At 46.2% G+C, this 22,255-nt stretch overlaps 1 protein-coding gene across 1 annotated transcript in view; it reads right to left on the reverse strand.

Moving 5' to 3' along the window:
- Positions 1–8,005: 8,005 nt before the first annotated feature.
- Positions 8,006–22,255, reverse strand: part of PTCH2 (patched 2) — a 98,521-nt gene continuing 84,271 nt past the window's right edge. The window contains exons 21-24 of the mRNA XM_086952296.1: positions 15,306–15,405; positions 14,279–14,563; positions 12,924–13,445; positions 8,006–10,676 (exon numbers count right to left, since the gene is read on the reverse strand). Coding sequence (XP_086808422.1) covers positions 12,924–13,445; positions 14,279–14,563; positions 15,306–15,405 — 907 coding nt within the window. The 3' untranslated portion in view covers positions 8,006–10,676. The remainder of the gene's footprint in view (positions 10,677–12,923; positions 13,446–14,278; positions 14,564–15,305; positions 15,406–22,255) is intronic.

Raw genomic sequence — 22,255 nt, forward strand, 5'->3', positions numbered from 1 at the left:
CAATAAACGATCAGGTAACCAATAATACACAAACGGTGCAAAGTCTTAGATCCAGCAATAATAGAGTTCATGTGAACTTGGCCATAAGGATGGCTTTGACCTCCTTCTTAAAAAATGCAGTGAAAGAGATAAGTCTTGTTTCAGGAGGGAGTGCATTCCAGATCCTGGGTGCCATTCCTGAGAAGGAGCGTTTGTATGTTTTTTCCTTCCGGAATCTTCGAGGTTTCAGGAGGAGATTTTTTGTGCTTCTATTGGATCTCGAGCCTCCAGATATAGTCAGCTTTTGAGGGAGGTAGTTAGGAGACTTGTGGTGTACGGCCGAGTGTGTCATACAGGCACTTTTCAGCTGTATTCTGGCTTCAACAGGCAGCCAGTTCAGGGATCTCAAGTCAGGGGATATATGCGAATGTTTTCTAGAACCAGTGATGAGTCTCGCGGCAGCGTTCAAGGAGGCTTTTAGGGGAGCGGTTGTTGAAAGGGGGAATCCGCTGAGGGCCACGATTCCGTAGTCTATGCGAGGGATGACTAGGGCTTGTACAGCAGTTTGGAAGTCCTTAGCTGGGAAGAAGGGTTTAAGTTTCCTCAGAGTGTTGATTTGGAAATTAGCTCCTTTAGTTGCTTTGCTAATGTGCTGCTGCATATTGAGGTTGGCGTCAAGTGTGATGCCTAAGGATTTCGCGGATTCCACAATAGTGGGTTGGACATTGAGGGCAGTTAGGTGATTGAGCCATGTTTGGGTGATGGCGATTTTCTCAGGAGGTGAGATCAGAAGGAACTCAGTCTTCAGAGCATTTAGTTTGAGGTCATTATCGGCCAACCATGATTGGGTGTTACTGAGTGTGGAATTCAGAATTTTTATGTCTTCCGGGGATTGTAGTTTGAGGTACAGTTGAGTGTCATCGGCGTACATATGGAAGTGTACATTAGATGCTTGCAGCACGGTGGTGAGTGGTTCCATGACGAGGTTGAACAATGTGGGGGATAGGGAAGATCCTTGTGGGACGCCTAAAGTTGCAGGTACAGCTGAGGACAGTACGTTGTTGATCTTGAACTTCTGAGACCGGTTATGTAGGAAGGAAGTGAACCATTTGAGAACAGTCCCGGATACACCCATTCTGGTATATAACAGCTCCAGTAGGTTCTCATGTTTGACAGTATCAAAGGCTGAGGAGAGATCAAGAAGGATGAGGAGGCAGTTGGTTTGATATATTATTAATATCATCCGTATATTATATGTAATTGTATAGTTTGTGGTTTTTATACAATTCCATGGTATTTGAAGAAGAGACATCTCCGTAAATGGCATAAACCTGCATGCCGGAGGAATCGGCTCCATGGTCTCTTTCGTAAGAGACACCTAGGATTTTCATTACACTTGTTCCAATATCAGAGTCAAAACAGAGTCAAAAGTGTTACACATTCCGTAACGTATCGTTTCTTACCTGTCGGTAATGTTTTGCAGCTTGAAGAATTTTCTGGATTCACATGCTGTGCATGATTCTGCCACCTAGTGGTTGGGCCTGGAATTGTTCTATTTGTTCCCTCTTTGTAGGTCGAGCCTAGCGGCAGCAGGCATGCACTGCTCGCTCTGCGAGGCAGTAGTCAAGTATGCTGTGTAAGCCTCGCCCACTCTTCGCCCATACTTTTCATTAGCTAGTGTTATTGTCCTTGGTAAATGCTGGCTTCCGATTCTTTATGAGGCTTGTTAGTCCCTCCTTGTAACCACCGTGTCACCATTTGTTACCGCCCATGACGACTGGACCTTTTACTTGGCTCCGTACATGGTCAGCTTCATCTAGGGGGGTCAGCACTATTTTGTTTATGGGCACTTATTGGGACAATGGCGGATGCTATTTTATTGTATTTGTATTCTGAGTGCGGCGCCCGCTTTAGGGACACCGCACTCAGTTTATTTATTTATATTTAACTTTTATGTTGAGTGCGACGTCCACTTCAGGGAGACCGCGCTCTGTTTATTTATTTATTTTTTTACTATCATAATGGGCGTGGCGCCGATTCAAGGACACTGCGCTTGGTTTCTTTTTTTTTTAAAACATTAACACTGAGTGCAGTGTCCGCTTCAAAGACACCGCGCTCTGTGTTAAAGTTAGAAAATAAATAAATAAATAAACGAGTGCGGTGTCCTTGAAACGGCGCCACGCTGAGTTTTAAACTTAAGCAAGCATGTGCAATGCAATAGGTCTAGCATTTACGCGAATTTAAGCTATTGGCATTGTAAATGACAATGCCTTTTTTATTTATGTTTTAAAAAACAAAAATAATAGGCATTGTCATTTACTATGCCAATAGCTTAAACTCGCGTAAATTTGAGACTTATTGCAGTGCAAATGCTTGTTTTTTTCTGTTAGTGGGCGATGACGTACCACCATTTGGTGTCCCCTTGTGACGTCGCTGTGCTTTTTCCGGAAGCTCCCACCTTTGGTCGCCATCTTCAGCTTCTTTTTTTTTCTCTTCCTCCTTTTCCATCTTCATTGGTGGAGGGGGGTAGATTCGGTGGTGAATCCAGAAAATTCTTCAAGTTGCAAAACTACACCGACTGGTAAGAAACTATGGGCCTCATTTATAAAGGCCTTGCGCCACCAGTGCCTCACTTTTTCCCATTTTAAAAGTGACGCACAGGTGGCGCAAGGCCTTCATAAATAAGGCCCTATACGTTTTGCAGCGTGAATATTTTCTGGATTCGCATCCTGTGCATAGATTTTGTAGCGGTTTGTTACAATTGAGGCTGCTGGGTTGAAGATGAGCATTGATATGAGAAGAGAGGCTGTAAGACCCTTTGCCCTACTTGAACTTCCTTGTTTATTTGAATGCCCACACATTAGTGCTTTGTGAACATGTGCACTGAAGACCACGTTGTGGTCATGCAAATGTCTTCAAGTGGAGTGTTCACTAGAAAAGCGATAGTTGCCACTTTCATCCTTGTCAAATGCGCCCCTGGGGCCCTTTATAATGTCTCCCCTGCTTCCTTCTAGGACAATAGTATTGTTTTACCAGCCATCTTGCAATCGTGTTCTTGGTTACTGGTCTCCCTAGAAGACTGTTAGCAAATGATATAAAGAGTTGTTTATTTTCATGTATTCTTTTTTTCTTTCATTGTAATACATTCCTACCCTTCTAGCGTCAAGGGTGCGTAACTTCCTTTCTCCATGTGTCTTTGGTTTCTGGAAGAAACTTGGTGTCTGTATGGTTTGCTTCATATGGAACTGTAAGATCACCTTTGGCATGAATTGAGGATCCATTGTCATGACAATTCTGTTATGTATTTGGAAATAGGGTTCCTGTAACGTTAGTGCCTGTAACTCACTTACTCAACATAGTGATGTTATGGTAACTCACTTACTCTACATAGGGATGTTATCGTAACCCACTTACTGTACTTAGTGATGTAATAGCTACCAAAAATGCTGTTTTTTGTGTGAGCATTTGTAGTGTGGTATTGCGTCATGGTTCAAATAATGCCTTGATTAGTTGAGAGTACCATATTTAGATTCCAAGTGGGTGCAGTTACTCTTTGGGGGGTGGGGGGGGGGGTCTTTTGGCTCCTGCTAGGAACCTTTTGAACACTGGTGACATGAATAAGCTTCTTCCTGTGTGGTTCCTTGTATATGCTACTGTTGCTGCTAGGTGAACTTTTAGTGATACGTAGGTAAGCTTACAATCCTGTAAATGTGTTAAGTACCTCAGCCCTGTTTTATCCTTTGTGTACTTTTTGAGAAGCCCTTCCTGGGGACACCATAGAGAGTATCGTTTCCACTTTTCCGTATAAACACTTCCTAGTGGAATGCCTTCTTGCCTCCCTTAGGTTTGCAATTGTGTCTTCTGGTAACTTTAGTTGCCAAATTAGAAGTCCTCAGGAGCTGCCACGCATAAAGTCTCTGGTTCTGGTTGGAGCACCCTTCCTTCTTGCATTATTAACAAGTCTTGTCTCCTTTGCAATTTGTGAATTGATCCCTATGATATTTCCAATATTTCTGAGAACAAGGTTTGTCTTGCCCATTGTGGTGCAATAAGTATCATCTTCATGCTGCTGGTTCTGCCTTTACTGATCACCTTGTGGAGTACTGGTAGCAGGGGAAAAGCATAGGCAAATAACCCTCACCAGTCTATCCATAGTGCATTCCCTATGGACTGATGGTAGTGTTGCCTGGATGCGAAGCGTTGGCATTTTGCGTTCTGGGGTGTTGCGAAGAGGTTGATTTCTGGAGTTCCCCATTTCAGAATTTTTTTCCTGAGTTCTGACTGATTCAGTTCCCATTTGTGAGCCCATGAAGTTTGCATGCTCAGTCTGTCCGCTTCTACATTGTCCTTCCCCAGGTAGGTGCATTGCTACAATGTTTATTTCCCATGGAATTGCCCAGCTCCACAATTGCTGCGCAAGCGTGGAGAGTGGTATTGATTAAGTTCCCTCTCGTTTGTTTATGTAGAACATGGTGCTGGTGTTGGCTGTTTGTATTAGTATTGGTTTTCTCCAGAGCTTTCTGGAAGGCTTTTCAGGCTAGGAACACTGTCTTTAATTACAGGATGTTGATGTGCTACTATGCATCCTCCTCCTTCATCACTCCCCTTACTTTGAGATTGTGCATGTGTGCTCCCCATCCCATCTGGGAGGCATCTGTAGTTATGGTTACAGTAGGAGTTGGTTGTGTAAAAGGTCTCCCTGGTGTTATGTTTGCTCTGTTCCACCAGGCTATCTCTTCCACTATTTTTTTGCGTGACAACCACTAGATGCTCCCAATTCCCTGAGGCCATTGTACCTTAAGCCATTCCTGGAACAGTCTCATGTGTAGTGTATGTTTGGTATCAAGTGGATACAGGAAGCCATCATCTCTAGCAACTTCACCACTGTCCTCACTGTCAGAGTTTGCCCTCTCTGGTATAGCTGTGATTCCTTCCCTTCAGCAGAGCTGCTGTTCTTTTTTCGCTCTGGAAAACTTTCCCTTGGACTGAATCTATTTTTGCCCCCAAGAACACGTTCTCCTGTTCTAGTTCCGGGGAAGACTTCTCCCAGTGGATAGAGAAACCCAGCTGATTTAGTGTCTTGATTACCTGTTGCATATGTTGCTTGCAGGCTCTGTACGAGTTTGCCCCTACTAGGCAGTAGTCTAAGTAAGGGTACACATGTATTCCTTGTCTTCTTAGGTATGTAGCCACTGCTGCTAGGCACTCTGTAAATACTCTTGGTGCAGATTTTATACCGAAAGCCACCACTTTGAGTTGATAGTGCGTCTTGTTGATCACAAACATTAAGAATTGTTTGTGTTTTTCGTTCATGGGGATATGCAGATAGGAGTCCTTTGAGTCTATTGTAGCCATAAAGTCCCCTCTTTGTAGTTGTGGTATTACCTCCTGCAGGGTTGTTATCTTGAACTTTTGCATTTTTATAAATTTGTTCAGGAACCTTAGATCCAGAATAGGGCGTAGTGTTGCATCCATCTTTGGTACTAGGAAGTATGTGGAGTAGTTTTCCTTGTTTATCTCCTTGTTTGGCACAACTCTACTGCTTCCTTTGTCATCATTTTCTCTACTTCTTTTAATGGCTGTGTTTCCCCCTTGGAATGTACCTTCCTTCTTGGGCCTCTCTTTGGAGGTGTTTTGATTAGTTCTATGCAGTAACCGTATTGTATTATATTTAGAATCCATTTGTCCCAAGTGATTTGCTTCCATTTGTGAAGAAAGCGTTTTAGTCTGCCTCCTACTGGTGTAGAATGCTAGAGTAACTTTGTTTAATTTTTGTTGCTTTGTCTTCTTTGCGGGCACACGCCCTGGTCTTTCTGGGGTGTGTATTCTGTCTGATGTTAAGTCACGTGGTGGTAGGGGGAGTGCCCCCCTTTGTGATAGGCCTCTTCCACAGGGGCGTCCTCGAAAGGACTGTCTTCCTAGCTGGTACTGCCAACTTTGTTGCTGTCCCTGCTGCTGCGATTGGTTTCCTCCTTGGTAAGTTTGCTGGTAGGTTTGATGTGAGGTTGTGGGGAGAAGATTCTCCCTAACTGCTGGCCTTCTTGAGGGGGTGGTTCCTCTACGCATGCCCCCTCTGAACTATAGAGCCCCCATTAATCTTGCCATCATGTTGTCCTTCTTTAATTGGTTTAGGGTGTTGTCTACCATGCTTCCAAAGAACTGTTTCCCATTGAATGGTGCACTAAGGTTGTTGTTTTGCACTTCTAGCTTAAATCCTGAGATGCGTAGCCATGCATGTCTTCTCTCCGTTATCCGATCATCATTTGCCTGCTTGATGTCTCTGCGACATCCAGTGCTGATTTCAGGCATGTACTGGCCATGTTCTTCCTCCCTTCTACTAAATGTGTTGCCCTTTTTTGGTATTTTTCTGGCAGGTTTATCCAAGTGCTGATAGGCGTGGCGGTTGAACAGGACATTTGAATTTGCGATGCGCCATTTGTTTGCCGCACTTTTCTCAACCTTCCATTCTTTTACTTTCTGTATCAGGGTGAGTTCTGGTTTTACTTGAGACATTTGCTCTGTTTCTGGCCGTGGATGTTATGATGGAATCTGTAGGCACTGACCTCTTGTTGTAATTTGGGTCCTTGGAGGAGTGTTTGTATTTTTTCTCCCCTCTAGGTGTAACTGCTTTGCATGTGGCAGGCTTCTTGAAAGCTTCCTTCCCCTGGTCTAGCACACTTGGTAACATAGGGAGGAATTGGTTCCTAGATTGTATAGGCAGTAGAGTTTCTAACAAGAAGCATGACTCAGGTTTTTCCTCCTCAAGTTGGACTCCATATGTATCTGCTACTTGTTTAATGACTTGGTTGTACATACCAATATCGTCTGGTGGAGAAGGCTTCGAAGTATAGGTGTCGACAGCCTCTTCTGGGTAATCTATGTCGAGGTCTTGCCATTGTACCTCATGGAACTCCGAGCTTTCTGAACCTATGTAAGATTGCCTCACCCCAAGGGTCTTCGGGGTGAATGCCGAACAGAGGTTCCAATCCTCACTTCGGTGGTCTACCAGTAGGCAGAGGTTGCAGAATGGATTTTGGTCCTCCTGGGCAAACTTGGGATGGCAGTTCTGGCAGAACTTGAACTGTGTTTTTTCCATTACCACACACAGGGAGCACCCCTGCATGCACAATGTTCTCCGGTCGTCTATGAGGTTGTTACTTCGCCTTTGGCGCTCTCCAGTACCTTGATCCGATGTCCTGTTGATTCTTCTTGATTTTTTCCCTATTTTGCATTATTTAATCTCTCCAAAATATGGAGCTCCTTCTGTATCGATACAGACTAAACAGCGGAAAAAGAGAATCTAAAGATAGCGACCAAAGGTGGGAGTTTCCGGAGGAAGCACAGCGACGCCACAAGGGGACACCAAATGGTGGTACGTCAATGCCCAACAACAGGGGGGAAAAAAGGGACAAATGCAACAATTCCGGACCCAACCACTAGATGGCAGAATAATGCACAACATGTGAATCCAGAAAAGATTCACGCAGCAAAACGATGGGTTCTTGTGTTATGGTATGGATTAACACTTGCACCAAAACACAACTCACACTAACACACATCTTTCCTATTCACAATCACCTGTGTACATGTATTAACACATATGTTCTCAGCTCCTTCTCTACCTCTCAGCTGGTCAGATGCCTACAGTCAACTGCCTACAACACACAATCATGCTGTAATGTGAACTACAAGTGTTCAGAGTAAGACTACTCCATCCATATGGGCCCAACAACTTCTGCTGTGACTCCCCTGGTTCCCCCTATTCCATGTCCCATTTTTCCCTTTGCCAACCTCCCCTTCAGCCCTTTGAATAGAGGTTGGGCAGCATGGAGTCTACAAGTAACCAATGTTCTATCACAAAGACATTCCACACACCAGATCTGTGCATGCCACAAACCAAATCATGCACCAGAGTGAGAACCAGAAAATATCTTGTAGGGGCACACACACACATATTGACACAAGACAGCCGTTTGATAAAATGAAGAAAAAAAACAACAGCCAATGGTTGTAGGTATATATATAATATATATTTACTCTTTGAAAATAAACTCCAGTCAAATAGCTAGCATCTGTACAACTACAAAAATAAAACTTTGTTCATTTAATATAAATAATTTATATGCCATTACAACAATTTGTATTAAGCTATAACCACTAAACATACAAACAGACAAATGAAAACAAGCTGTATCATGGAAATTCACTTTTGTAGTCATGGAAATATTTATATTTATATATATATTTATATATTTCTCTATACATAGAAAACATATATATCTCATGTATCACCCCTATTTCTTTCATTTTAGTAGTACCTATGATGTACAAATTGGATCATTTTCCCTTTTTAACACAGATTTCTGGAACAGCGAAAGGGGCTCTGCATATTCATCTTTTATGCCATATTCTGCCTTAAAATTACGTTAGACATTGACATCGAGCTGCCATTTTCATAAGCAAAACACACAAAAGACAATCTAATAAAAACATTTGTATAAAACCAATAGCTCAGACTTTTGACATTCATATGCTTTTGCCCATTTGGCAGTGATCCAACCTGTGCTTAAGGACTGTCACCCAGGGACGGGAAAAGGAAAGGCGCCAGGAACCACCCCTGAGACTGCAGCCCCCTCTGCTGAAGGAGAGGGAAGTGGCAGATTCCTGGTACCCAAAACAAAGAGGCAAAGGCAAAGCCGGCCAACACTACCATAGACTCTGCTCCATCCCCAAAGCTACAATTATTGTTGTTTTGTGTATTTAAGCAGCTATGGGATGTTGTGGGCAATTTTAGGATTCTGTCCAGGTAAGGGGAGATGGCCCTGCTGCCTCAGCCATAGGCTGGCGTTGCCGTCACCCTGAAGAAGGCTGCCCTTAACTCTTTTCCTCTCCCTTTGCCCTTTTACGACCCGGTAAGATCCGAAGCAGCAGGTAGTGCCAGGACTAGTGAAATTAACCCCACCCAAAGGAGAGTGAAAAGGGACATTAGCTTATCGATCTAGTCCTACACATTTCATGGGGGTAGGAGACAGATCCAGGGCCAGGTGATTCCTCAATGGTCTTTTAAGTATTTGGGTCTATTCCTCTTGGATAACCTCCTTGGAGTCCTCCTGTAAATGCTCCTGAAGAAGGAATAATCTAATAGTGCTACAATGTCTGGCGCTAACAGAGAAATGGCCCTGGGGGATGGGGAGAAGAGTGCGAGAAATGTGCACCCTGTACTAGAAACACTTTCTGTAGAAACACAATAAAAATCAGACACGTTTCCTAACCAGAGCACGTTTTGCATAGATATGAAGGAATGTGGCATCTTTTTTAGTCACAAAAACAAGAGGCAAAATCGATGTTAATTTGAGTCAACAACATAGTAGCAGGCTGCTGACTGCGGTGACACCATTCACCTGCATTGCAGCAAGACTCAAGCCCTATGTCAGGAGACTTGCCTGGGGTGCTGCAAGTCATGGACTTCCTCTGCGGAAGCAGACTTTTTTACTTGCAGCTAGGAAGAACCAGTTCCCCTCCAATGGCTGGGAATATTCAAGTTGTCAATCTTGGGGAAATGTCCTCCTTGTCAAAGACCTCATCTTACAGGTAGTAAACTTTCCATTTCAGGCTGTGAAAATGATTAGCATGGTGGGCTTGGGGTGGATTAGAGAGCCAATGAGTAACTGAGGTTGTTGCCATTGAAAGGAAGAGCTTTGACCGTTCTGTGATGCTGGGAAGAGAATGTTTCGGCTCTCTCCAGCGATACAGAAGGGTGTGATTTGGAGGACAGCGGATGTGCTGGAGCACTTCTCTTTTAGGAGCACAACTTTCTAATTTTGCTAGAGAAATTAGTATTCATTTGGCAACTGATTATCTCCTCAGTGGGTGCATTCTAGTGGACAAGCGTCTTCATTATCCAATCCTAGGGCTTCCACATCCCAGGTGCAGAGGACCCGACAGCTCAAACCCAAAGGCTGGACAACATTCTTACACTCTGGACTAGGGCTCACCAAAAAGTGCATGCTAAGCCCAGTGGTTCCTGTTCAGTGATAAGAGGCATCTGTTCCTGCTGCCGTCAGGTGGCATTACCCAGGAAAAACTCAAGCACACTGCCTAATGTCGAATTTAACGAACCATCAGAGAAAAAAAAGGAGAGAAGAAAAGCAGCTATCCAAATTTGGGTCACATTGCTTGCCACTGGCTTTGTAATTAAAAGAGAGGCCACACCTTTATAGAAATCTTTCAAAAATGTATCAAATTGTGAATGTCATACGGTCTGTTTTTGTAATGGAAGTATAGCAGCACAATATTTCAGAATATTGTCTTTCATTCTAAAAGACGTCCTGGCGAGAGATTGCTCTCTTTTTTCTGTCCATGTCAAGCAGTTGGACTTATGCGGGAAGGTCCGGCAAGTCCACCACCGCACTCCCGGACATCAGCCAGGCGCCTTCACATGAGAGCACACACTGAGTTATACAGTACACTTTTAAATAAATTTTAGTATTAAAATATATCTTAAAAGAGGGTCTCTAATACTTTATCTTGATTTATTTATTATAACTAATAATATTAATAATATTTAACACTCTCTGGCAGTGATGAGGCTTTCTGTACAAAAGATGGGAGGGAGCTGATTCTTGCAAGGACTGGCGGGAGTTCAGCTCAAGCGTGGAGGGAGTTCTGGTGCTGGGTTACTGTTCTTTCACAGAAACCTACAAGGAAAAAAAACAGATTAGAGTGCTTTGCACACAAAACATTGGTTTATTCCCTTTACTATTTACAAGTTGACGTACAGACTGCATGATAAATTGAAATTTGATGCGTATGAGGAACAAGGCTAAAAGAATTTGCTTTCTAAACGTTAATTTCTATTGGAAATATTTGCTCCCATCCTAGATATATATTTCCTTTCACACTGTCCATCCATTTAATATATAAAAGTCAATGCATATATAAAAGTCAATGTCTTTGCTGGATGTTATTTTCTTTCCATTTTCTTTTTTAAATTCCTTTAAAATTGTAAATTTCCTTTATGACCTTAATCCCTTTCTAGCACCTCGATTTCCTTTCTAGGTACAAGTTTCTCCCATAGGCAACTCTTCCCTTATTGTCCGCTTTGGATATCTATTTTATTTCTGCATGAATGTTTAAATGCCTATTTGCTTTAAATATGTTCTTCGCTCTGCCTCTTCATTTCTAATCTCTACCATTATCCCTTTTCCCTAAAAGCCATTTCTTTTCAATGCCTATTTCCTTTCAGGATGGCTATTTTCTTTAGTGATAACCTTGTTATATATCTGCCCTATGTTTATTACCATGAGAGAAAATGCACAGTAGTTAAAGAATTTGCTTGAATTTTTTTTTTTACTATTATGCCCCACAAACATAGTTGTAAAATCTCCCTCCATTCCGTTTGATCGATCTTTTCAATATAATACTCTAGAAATGAAAGATGGCCTTTAGAAATACTATACATGGTAGGGTTTTTTTTTAAGATTTGGAAGCGTTCTGATTTCTACTAATAGCTGGAATGTATAAGGAGGAATTGATCAAGATTGTTACAGAAAGTCAGCTGCAAGCACTGTTCTGCTAATTCTATCGCCTCTGGAAGACAGTGGGCTGTCATTCCCCCAGTGTCTAGCAGTCTAATGCAGCAGGTGCACTAACACACTCATCTATCATATCTTACTGACTTGCAACCACAGACCCTCAACGGAAAGGTCACTTGAATACCAACCCAATGCATTCTGAGAGTAGCTCTGGCTGACCTCAATTCAAACTACGTTCTAGAGTACAACTATTGTTAGATTGCGACATGGTGCCTCAGCTCACAGGAAGTCATCTGGTAACATTTAAATACTTTAGAAAGGATGGCACTCATATTGTAATTGTAAATTCATTTGTATAACGCTTTCCACCCTCGATGAGGCATCACATGGCTTTTCGGCGAGTAGCACGCTACTCCAGAACCCAAAGAGGATTAGGGCTGAATTTGTATAGGGATATAGGAAATTAATTTGAGTGGTGGACTTGTAAGTTTATTTGGATTGAAAAAGGATAGCGGAGGGATAGAAGAGGGAAGGGTTTGCATTTATATAGCACTTGCTACCCCTGATGAAGTGTCAAAGCGCTTTTCAGTGGGTAGCACGCTATTATGGAACCCAAACAGGATTAGTGGGGAATCAGTATAGGGAAATATAAAATTAATTTTAACAGTGGACATATAAGTCTCTTAGTTGGATTAAAAAAAATAGTGGAGGGATAAAAGAGGGAAGGGTCTAGAAAGTGCTTTTTAAAGACCATAGCAGTAGGAGGAGGTTGGGGATGAGTAGAGGGGGAAAGAGTCAGAGAAAAGGTTTAGAAAGGCTTGTTTAGGAGATCTGAATAGTAAAGGAGGTTTGAGATGATGCAAGGAGGGGAAACGAGGGAATAATCTAGAAAGGGTTATTTTAGGAATTATAGTAGTAAAATGTGGTTTGGGATGAATCAGAGTGTGGATGTAGAGGATATTTGAGAGCGGTATAGGGTGAGATATAGGGTAGTGAATTGGAGATGCTGAATTAGAAGTAAATTAATAAAGACACCAATACATGGATGGTATATATGTATAAGTGAGGTTATGTATACATATATATATATATATATTATATATATATATATATATATATATATATATATATATATATATATATATATATATATATATATATATATATATATATATATATATATATATATATATATATATATATATATATATATATCTATATCTATATCTATATCTATATATATATATATATATGCTCAGTGTGTGAATATTTGAAGTATGTGCCTAGAGTACCATCATAGCAGCAGCTTACTTGACTGATTCTACAAAAGAATTTCAATGGGATATTGTTGAAAACTCAGAGAACAGCATGCAAAGGTTCAAGGCAGCAGAGTCTGGAATAAATACTGACCTAGTGCCTCGCAGAAGTGTCTTCGAGTCGCCTGTTCTGTTCAAGGTCCTGTAACTCCAACTCTTCGAGCTGCTGCTTCCCGTTCCTCCTGTTCTTGCGAATCATGTCAGGTGGGGGAGAAGAGTCTCTACAACAGTCTGGCTCAATGTCCACAAAGCCCTCATGGGCGTACCCTTGGACCGCCCCAGGCAGTCTAGGGTGCACAGCCACCGTCACCGAGGCAGTGGCAGTCACTGTGGTGCTGTAGGCTGGCAGTGCAGTCCGGGGGTGGTTGTGAGCTGTGTGGGTGGGCAGGGCCCGCGGTTGAGTCCTAGAACTCACAATGTTAGGCCTGCCAGGCCTGTGCAGTCTGTGGCTGGGGGGCTGCGGCCTCCTCTCGCCGAGCTCCAGCTGCTGGAAATGTTTTAGGTCCTGGCAGACTATCTGCGACGCAAATGTGTTCACCTTGGGCTGAGGCTGCTGCTGTGCCAGAGGGTCCTTCTTGGGTGGCAGGTCCTCGTTTTCATTGCAAGACTTCACAACCTGGTGGACAAGAAGGATAGAGGCGTCATCCACCGAGCAACAAGCAAAAAGCAATTTATTTCAACAAAGAACTTAGAGTCATCTATGTAGAATAACAGGAGCAGGACATCTGCTGCAAAAGGTCAGTTTTTCATTCATGATCTGCCTTTTTTTAATCATAGATACAGGGACCCTTGGAATATGGCTTTTGGAATTATTCAAACCAGCCACATTCCACCTGATGCACAGGTTTAGGAAGAAAAAAACATTTAATATGCATAAGATGATAATCGAAAGCAGATTCATACTACAGAATCTGTTAAGTGTGATCCAGCAACGTAATATCAGAACAAATACGAGAACCAAGTGAAACATGCTCCGCCACAGAGCATCTTCATCGTCCCACTTTTTTCTGCCAAATTCTAACCACAAACCTAAGAAAAGGAAAGCAAAATGAAGTCCCCACAAGAAGCAGAAACATGAGCACACTTGAGAGGCTGGGCAGCCGCTGCCTGCCACCACCTTAAAGGTAATAGTGACCTGGTTCAGCATGAAGAAGGCGTGGTATGGGCAATGACAACATATACATGTTTACAGACAAAAGCAAATACAGAGGGCTGCAAACATGTAGAACCACAGAATCATAATGCAAACATGGAAAACCATAGCATGATAAACTCACAAACCTAGACATAGAGACATGCACACAAGCACAGGTGCCTAAGGACACATACAAGCACACTTACAAACATTAATGCAGGCACACCCACATACTTAATTACACACATACATACATGAACTCACATACGCAAACAAATGCATTCCCCCGCTTTGTCTTTGCAATAGATACTTACAGTGATTTTGGGAAAGCTGGGGTCCTTGCTGTTCTCCAGCAGGATGTGCGAAGGGGGTGGTGGGATGATGTAGGGGCTGCGCTGCTCATACAAGTGCAGATCCTCGTCGCCAGCCCCAGAGGTGGCTGTGGTGGTAGTTTCCGAGTAGTACTCAGAGTCCGAGTCCATGAAAGAGCTGTGTCTGCCAGGAGGTGGCTGCATATACAAGCCGTGGTGATTGAGAGGTGGCGGGATGGGTTCTGGCGAAGGTGGTGGTAAGTGGTTGCTACTGTCAGCTGGAACCATCTGATGTTGTGGAAAGAGAAAGGCCAATCAATGTCTTAGTACAACACCATGCATGCTAACTAGCGAGCCAACCCTAGGGAGCAACTGGTGAAAACCATAGGGCATGACTCGTGCAAACCTTAGGTAGGGACCGACAAAATCATATTAGTAACCTTATAATGTTCATATGGGCAACAACCAAAACACCCTACCGAGAGCAGAAGCAAGAGACCCTCTAGAGCCTAGCATTACAAACACTGGTGTTTCTGAGGAGCGGCCTACTTCACCATACCTGCACCGGCTGCTCCTGGTGTTCATACAAAATCATAGGGAGCTCTCATCATAAAACATAGGGGCCTCCTACAACAAACAATAGGGCGCAACTAACACTGCTAAACAACCACCTGGCAACAAACCCTATGCAGGGACTTGTATTAGAAGAAACCACCGAGGACTAGGAGTACTGACAAATATTGTGCTGTTCCAAATACCTATACACGAAAGAAACGAACACAACATTCAGAAATTAACACTTTTAAGAGCTATAAAGTCAATCTTGAGTGGGTTCCCATTGTAACAAAGCTCTTGCAGACACTGGGCCTGTTCTGATATGTTCAGATGAGAGAACTAGACTGCTGCAAGATGGTGGCTCTGCACTGGGCCACGGGCAGCCATCTTTAACAGAACGCAACCTGACTGGACTGATGAGCTATCTGAAAATCTTATGAGGAACATGAAATGAAATGATGGCATTGTGCCTTACTTCTGTGGGGGGGCCGATGACAGACAGCAGGACAGGAAGCAGCACCAGTCCGTTCAGAAGGCCCAGAATGGTCAGAATTGTCAGAACTGCAAAGAAGTACCTGGAAAGAAAGAGTAAAGAGGGTGAGATCCTTTCTGGCAGACTCCCGATCCAACCTAGCGCAGCCCACTGGACCTCCGGTGCAACCGGGCAATTTCCACAGGTTCCAAGGTGCACCCTGGCACTGCTGGAAAAAGAACCAAAGTGCAACCTGGCAATGTCCAAAGCAAAACCAAGCACTGCCAATACAAGCCAAGGTGCCCTCAGCAGTGACCCTGCACTTTAATCTGAAACCTATTCATAACCTTGTATTTTCCACGGGACCCATGAGATAGCCCCCACCCTCAGAAGCACCATGACCCTTCCATAAGTTCCAGAAAAAGCACCAAAACATTCAGCAGCCGGCTGGCATTTACCACAAGATCCATGAGATAGCTTCTGCCCTCAAGAGCCAGCTGACCCTTCCATAAGCCTCCAGAAAAAGGTCCTCAACCCTCAGCAGCCGGCTGGCATTTACCACAAGAGCCCCCTGACCCTTCCGTAAGCCTCCAGAATAAGGTCCTCAACCCTCAGCAGCCGGCTGGCATTTACCACAAGAGCCCCCTGACCCTTCCGTAAGCCTCCAGAATAAGGTCCTCAACCCTCAGCAGCCGGCTGGCATTTACCACAAGAGCCACCTGACCCTTCCATAAGCCTCCAGAAAAAAGGTCCTCAACCCTCAGCAGCCAGCTGGCATTTGCCACAAGAGCCCCCTGACCCTTCCATAAGCCTCCAGAATAAGGTCCTCAACCCCCAGCAGCCGGCTGGCATTTACCACAAGAGCCTCCTGACCCTTCCATAAGCCTCCGGAATAAGGTCCTCAACCCTCAGCAGCTGGCTGGCATTTACCACAAGAGCCCCCTGACCCTTCCGTAAGCCTCCAGAATAAGGTCCTCAACCCTCAGCAGCCGGCTGGCATTTACCACAAGAGCCACCAGAATAAGGTCCTCAACCCTCAGCAGCTGGCTGGCATTTTACCACAAGAGCCACCTGACCCTTCCATAAGCCTCCAGAATAAGGTCCTCAACCCTCAGCAGCCGGCTGGCATTTACCACAAGAGCCCCTGACCCTTCCGTAAGCCTCCAGAATAAGGTCCTCAACCCTCAGCAGCCGGCTGGCATTTACCACAAGAGCCACCTGACCCTTCCATAAGCCTCCAGGATAAGGTCCTCAACCCTCAGCAGCCGGCTGGCATTTACCACAAGAGCCCCCTGACCCTTCCATAAGCCTCCAGAATAAGGTCCTCAACCCCCAGCAGCCGGCTGGCATTTACCACAAGAGCCCCCTGACCCTTCCATAAGCCTCCAGAATAAGGTCCTCAACCCTCAGCAGCCGGCTGGCATTTACCACAAGAGCCCCCTGACCCTTCCATAAGCCTCCAGAATAAGGTCCTCAACCCTCAGCAGCCGGCTGGCATTTACCACAAGAGCCCCCTGACCCTTCCATAAGCCTCCAGAATAAGGTCCTCAACCCTCAGCAGCTGGCTGGCATTTACCACAAGAGCCACCTGACTCTTCCATAAGCCTCCAGAAAAAGGTCCTCAACCCTCAGCAGCCGGCTGGCATTTACCACAAGAGCCACCTGACCCTTCCATAAGCCTCCAGAATAAGGTCCTCAACCCCCAGCAGCCGGCTGGCATTTACCACAAGAGCCCCCTGACCCTTCCATAAGCCTCCAGAATAAGGTCCTCAACCCTCAGCAGCCGGCTGGCATTTACCACAAGAGCCACCTGACCCTTCCGTAAGCCTCCAGAAAAAGGTCCTCAACCCTCAGCAGCCGGCTGGCATTTACCACAAGAGCCCCCTGACCCTTCCGTAATCCTCCAGAATAAGGTCCTCAACCCTCAGCAGCGGGCTGGCATTTACCACAAGAGCCCCCTGACCCTTCCATAAGCCTCCAGAATAAGGTCCTCAACCCTCAGCAGCCGGCTGGCATTTACCACAAGAGCCACCTGACCCTTCCATAAGCCTCCAGAATAAGGTCCTCAACCCTCAGCAGCCGGCTGGCATTTACCACAAGAGCCACCTGACCCTTCCGTAAGCCTCCAGAATAAGGTCCTCAACCCTCAGCAGCCGGCTGGCATTTACCACAAGAGCCCCCTGACCCTTCCATAAGCCTCCAGAATAAGGGCCTCAACCCTCAGCAGCCGGCTGGCATTTACCACAAGAGCCCCCTGACCCTTCCGTAAGCCTCCAGAATAAGGTCCTCAACCCTCAGCAGCCGGCTGGCATTTACCACAAGAGCCACCTGACCCTTCCGTAAGCCTCCAGAATAAGGTCCTCAACCCTCAGCAGCCGGCTGGCATTTACCACAAGAGCCACCTGACCCTTCCATAAGCCTCCAGAAAAAGGTCCTCAACCCTCAGCAGCCGGCTGGCATTTACCACAAGAGCCACCTGACCCTTCCATAGGCCTCCAGAATAAGGTCCTCAACCCTCAGCAGCCGGCTGGCATTTACCACAAGAGCCACCTGACCCTTCCGTAAGCCTCCAGAATAAGGTCCTCAACCCTCAGCAGCCGGCTGGCATTTACCACAAGAGCCCCCTGACCCTTCCATAAGCCTCCAGAATAAGGTCCTCAACCCTCAGCAGCCGGCTGGCATTTACCACAAGAGCCCCCTGACCCTTCCGTAAGCCTCCAGAATAAGGTCCTCAACCCTCAGCAGCCGGCTGGCATTTACCACAAAAGCCACCTGACCCTTCCGTAAGCCTCCAGAATAAGGTCCTCAACCCTCAGCAGCCGGCTGGCATTTACCACAAGAGCCACCTGACCCTTCCATAAGCCTCCAGAATGGCATTTTGCACATGACCATCTGGACAGAATCCAGACTCCCTCAGCGAAGCATGGATAAAAAGCCCAGTTCATTTGAATGGCATTAGGTGCAGAATTTTGCACAGCTTTGACTGCCACCCTTCCAGAGAAGCCATTACAAAAGATGGGGTCACCCAAAATGGTCCTGGACCTGGTTACAGTCTGGTACAAAAAACAGTGGTCCTGAACCTTATTTATAAGCAAGAGGTCAATCAGTGATCCTTTGTATATTTGGTAAATCATTTCTCTGGCATACTAAAAGAACATAAGTCTGCTCATGATACTTAATAAATTATTCAGAACAATGACAAAGAGAATGCAACAAACCAAATTCTAAAAGCACATGCATTTTATTTTCATGTCGGGTGCTGAAGCAAACAAGTTACTATACACTCTACATTCGGTATTTCCAAGGGAAACGTGCGTAAAGGAGAGTGCTCAAGTGTGAAGTGGTGGGGAAAAAGAAAAGGTTCAAGGTGGTGACATAAAGAATTTTAGAAGGGGCGTACTGGTTGTTAATCACCGTCCTTTTGTGCCTGGCCACATTGTAGTTTAAGCAGTATCTCAACACAATTTTCTATATGGAGATATATATTTCTATGTGGCACATTGGTGTCGTGTCCCGACCCACAAATACACAGGACACCGACTTGCTACTGCACTAGTTCTTTATTCAACCTGTTGCTCATTCCCCGTCCCTACACTAACTGCCCTTTCCTGTTCCTGACCCCACCTCTTCCCCTCAGCCCACCTAGCTCCTCCCACCCCAACTACTAGACCGTCGACAATATAACATCTCCCCCTTTCTTAACAAAACAGCAAAGTGAAATTAGTCCATTTCAACAATCAGTCTTTTTGGAGGCTGTACCTGGCGTCGTGGGCGACCCGAGGTGGTCACAGCAGTCTCGACCACGGGGTCTGGTTCCAGGCGGGGTGCGGATTCAGGTGCGCTTGCCTCGGGGTGCTCAGCGTTCTCCGGCACGGAGGCAGGGGGCGTGCAGTCACGCTTCTCAGGAGGGCATTTCTTAAAGTGGGAAGCGTTCCGAGTGACCCGCCTGTTCTCTGACTCTGCAGTCACCATTGTGCCCTTTTGCTGCACCACTGTAAGGGGTTCGTTTCTGAAACGACAGTCAGTTTTCTGGCGCTGTTCTTGTTTGACAAGGACTCTGTCGCCCTCCTTGAGGGAAGGGGACTGGGCCCTCCGTTTAAGATCCGCATGTTCCTTCATCTTCTCTTTGTGATATCGATCTGTTGCAGCCATGTCTTCGATCTGATGGTCTGAGAGGGGCTTCTTCAGGGCACCTTCCCAGGTTGGGATCCGAGTTCTGGGTGTCCTCCCGAGCATGAGAGTGGCAGGGCAGACACCCGTCGTGGAGTGGGGAGTGGTTCGGTATGCACAGAGGACTTCATTCAATGCTGCTTGCAGGTCCCTTTTTTCAGCCGTGGCCCGTTGGAAGGTTTTCTTGATGGTGGACATGAAGCGTTCGACAGTCCCATTGGCCTGTGGCCAGAGCGGGGTGACCCTGCGGTGTTGGAAGTCCATCTGTTTCGCGAAGTCACTGAATTCGTGCCCGTTGAATGGGGGCCCATTGTCCGTTTTGATGATTCTGGGAACACCCCAGGTTGCGAAGACTTCCTCCAGCACTTTAAGGGTACAGGCGGCATTGGTGGACGGGATGAATTGAGCCACTGGAAACCGTGAGTATTCATCTACAATGGCGATCACATATTTCCCTGACTGCAGGGGCCCGTAGAAGTCCATTGCAACTTCCTGCCATACACCGTCAGGTAGCGGGGTCATTTGGAGCGGTGCTGGTGGCGTGCTGGGACCAGTTAGCTGACAGGGATGACAGTCCTTCAGAGTGGCTTCGACGATCTGGTCTAGCGCAGGAAACCAGACACGCTCTCGGAGCGCCCTCTTGGTTGAGACGACCCCACGATGACCTTCATGAGCTAGGTCAACTACGCCTTGTCTGAGGGTGGCCGGGATGACTATCCGGTGGTCTCTTAGAAGAAGGCCATCTTCAGTGATTGACAGTTCATCAGCTACATGTCGGAATGCTCGGAGTTCGCTTCTGACATCGGGGTTCTCCTCATCGTCTTGCGGATGATGTCTCCACCTGTTGGACAGTATTCGCTGCATCACGATCTGCAGAACGGCGTCTCTGCTGGTTGCTTCGCGGATGGTGTCCATTGGTATGGCTGGGGGGCGAGCATGGTTTGAGACGAAGTGAATGTATTCCTCCGCTATAGATGACGTCGGCGCTGGAGAGTCTCGGGGGTGGCGAGACATGTAGTCAGCAGGGTTATCACCCTTCCCCGGTTTGTGAATGATCGTAAAGGTGTATTCTTGCAGCCGGAGGCCCCACCGCTCGATCCTGGGGGGCATCTTGCACTTCGGATTTCCGTATATGGTCACGAGTGCCTGATGGTCAGTAATGAGCGTGAAGTGCTTCCCATAGATGAAGATGTGGAAGTGCTCACACGCCCACACGACCGCCAGGCTCTCCTTCTCAGGCTGAGAGTACTTCCTTTCCGGGTCTGTGAGGCTGCGGCTGGCATAGGCAATTATCCTCCGTTGGTCAGATTCGTCGTCGTATTGGGCCAGGATTGCACCCAGGCCTACGGGACTGGCGTCTACGGTGATCTCCGTTTTGCGTTTGGGGTTGAAGTAGGACAAACAGTCGGATGATTCAACTGCCCGTTTGATGTCTCTGAAGGCACGCTCGCAGTCTGAGGTCCACTCAAAGGGCTGGTTGGATTTCGTGAGGAGTCTCAGAGGATGACTTATTGTGGCGTAGTCGCGGATGTAACGAGCACAGTAGCTCGCCATCCCAAGGAAGGAGCGTAGATCGTTTACATCCTCAGGGCTCTTGGTGTTGTTGAGCACAGCCACCTTGTCGGGATCTGGTTTCATGCCGTTGGATGAGAAAATGTGTCCAAAGAATTTTAGTGTCGATTGATGAAACTCGCACTTGTCCTTATTGAGAGTCAGGTTTGCGTCTAGCAGGGCCCTACAGACGCGGTCAAGGGCGATGTCGTGCTCTCGAAGATTGGCGCCATATACCAGAATGTCATCGCTGTAGTTGAGAGAATTTGGAATGTGGTGAATGATAAGTCGAATTGTCTCTTGGAAAATTTCAGCTGCTGAGGACACACCAAAACTGAGGCGTTTGTATCGGAAGAGGCCGAGGTGTGTGGCGAACGTGGTGATGGAGCGAGAGTTGTCATCTAGCTCGAGCTGGTGATATCCTTTGTTGAGGTCTAGCTTGGAAAAGACCGTGGCTCCATTGAGGGCTGTAATCATATCGCTCAGGTGTGGGCCGGGGTGTCTCTCCCTTTCGATTGCTGTGTTCGGGAGGCGCATGTCTACGCATAGACGGACTTTCTCGGGGGTCCCTTTTTTTGGCACGACAACCACCGGGGACACCCAGGGAGTGGGTCCTTCAGTGCGTTCTATGATGTCGGCATCCAGAAGGTCTTGCAGCTCTTGGGCCACCGCGGCTTGCAGGTGAAACGGCACTCGCCGTGGATGCTGAGCAATGGGCTTGATTCGCTCGTTGATATGCAGGTGTACTTGTCGGCCTTTTAGTTTGCCCAGGCCCTTGAAGAGGGCAGGATACTTCACGACATAGTTGGAGCTGTCGTTTATGTTGAACAGAATGTGAACAAGACGTAGGCGCTCAGCAGTTGGAAGACTTAGCAGGCAGTCAGCGTCTGGTCCCTTGATAACGTGAATGACGGCGGGAATGGTGATATCGCCGTGTGTGAGAGTGGTGTCGAACTTCCCCAGGCATGGGAGTGGTTTCCTCGCCATCCATGTGTATACTCGAACGGGTGCAAAACGCAGGTGAGGCTTGGGAACCATGCGCTCGTGCTCAGCAACAGATATGTAATTGAGAGAGGCACCGCTGTCCATGACGAACTTTGCTGCATGATTGCCCACCATGATGTCGAGCCGGGGGTAGCGTTTAAGCTGGTCGTTGTCAGCGATGTTGACATACTCGGTGGTGTAGCCCGATCTCCTGGAGGAGGAGGATCTGGATTCTCTCGAGGGGGATC

Source organism: Lissotriton vulgaris, chromosome 1_1 (assembly GCF_964263255.1).
Source record: "Lissotriton vulgaris chromosome 1_1, aLisVul1.2, whole genome shotgun sequence".
Taxonomy (NCBI): Eukaryota; Metazoa; Chordata; class Amphibia; order Caudata; family Salamandridae; genus Lissotriton; species Lissotriton vulgaris.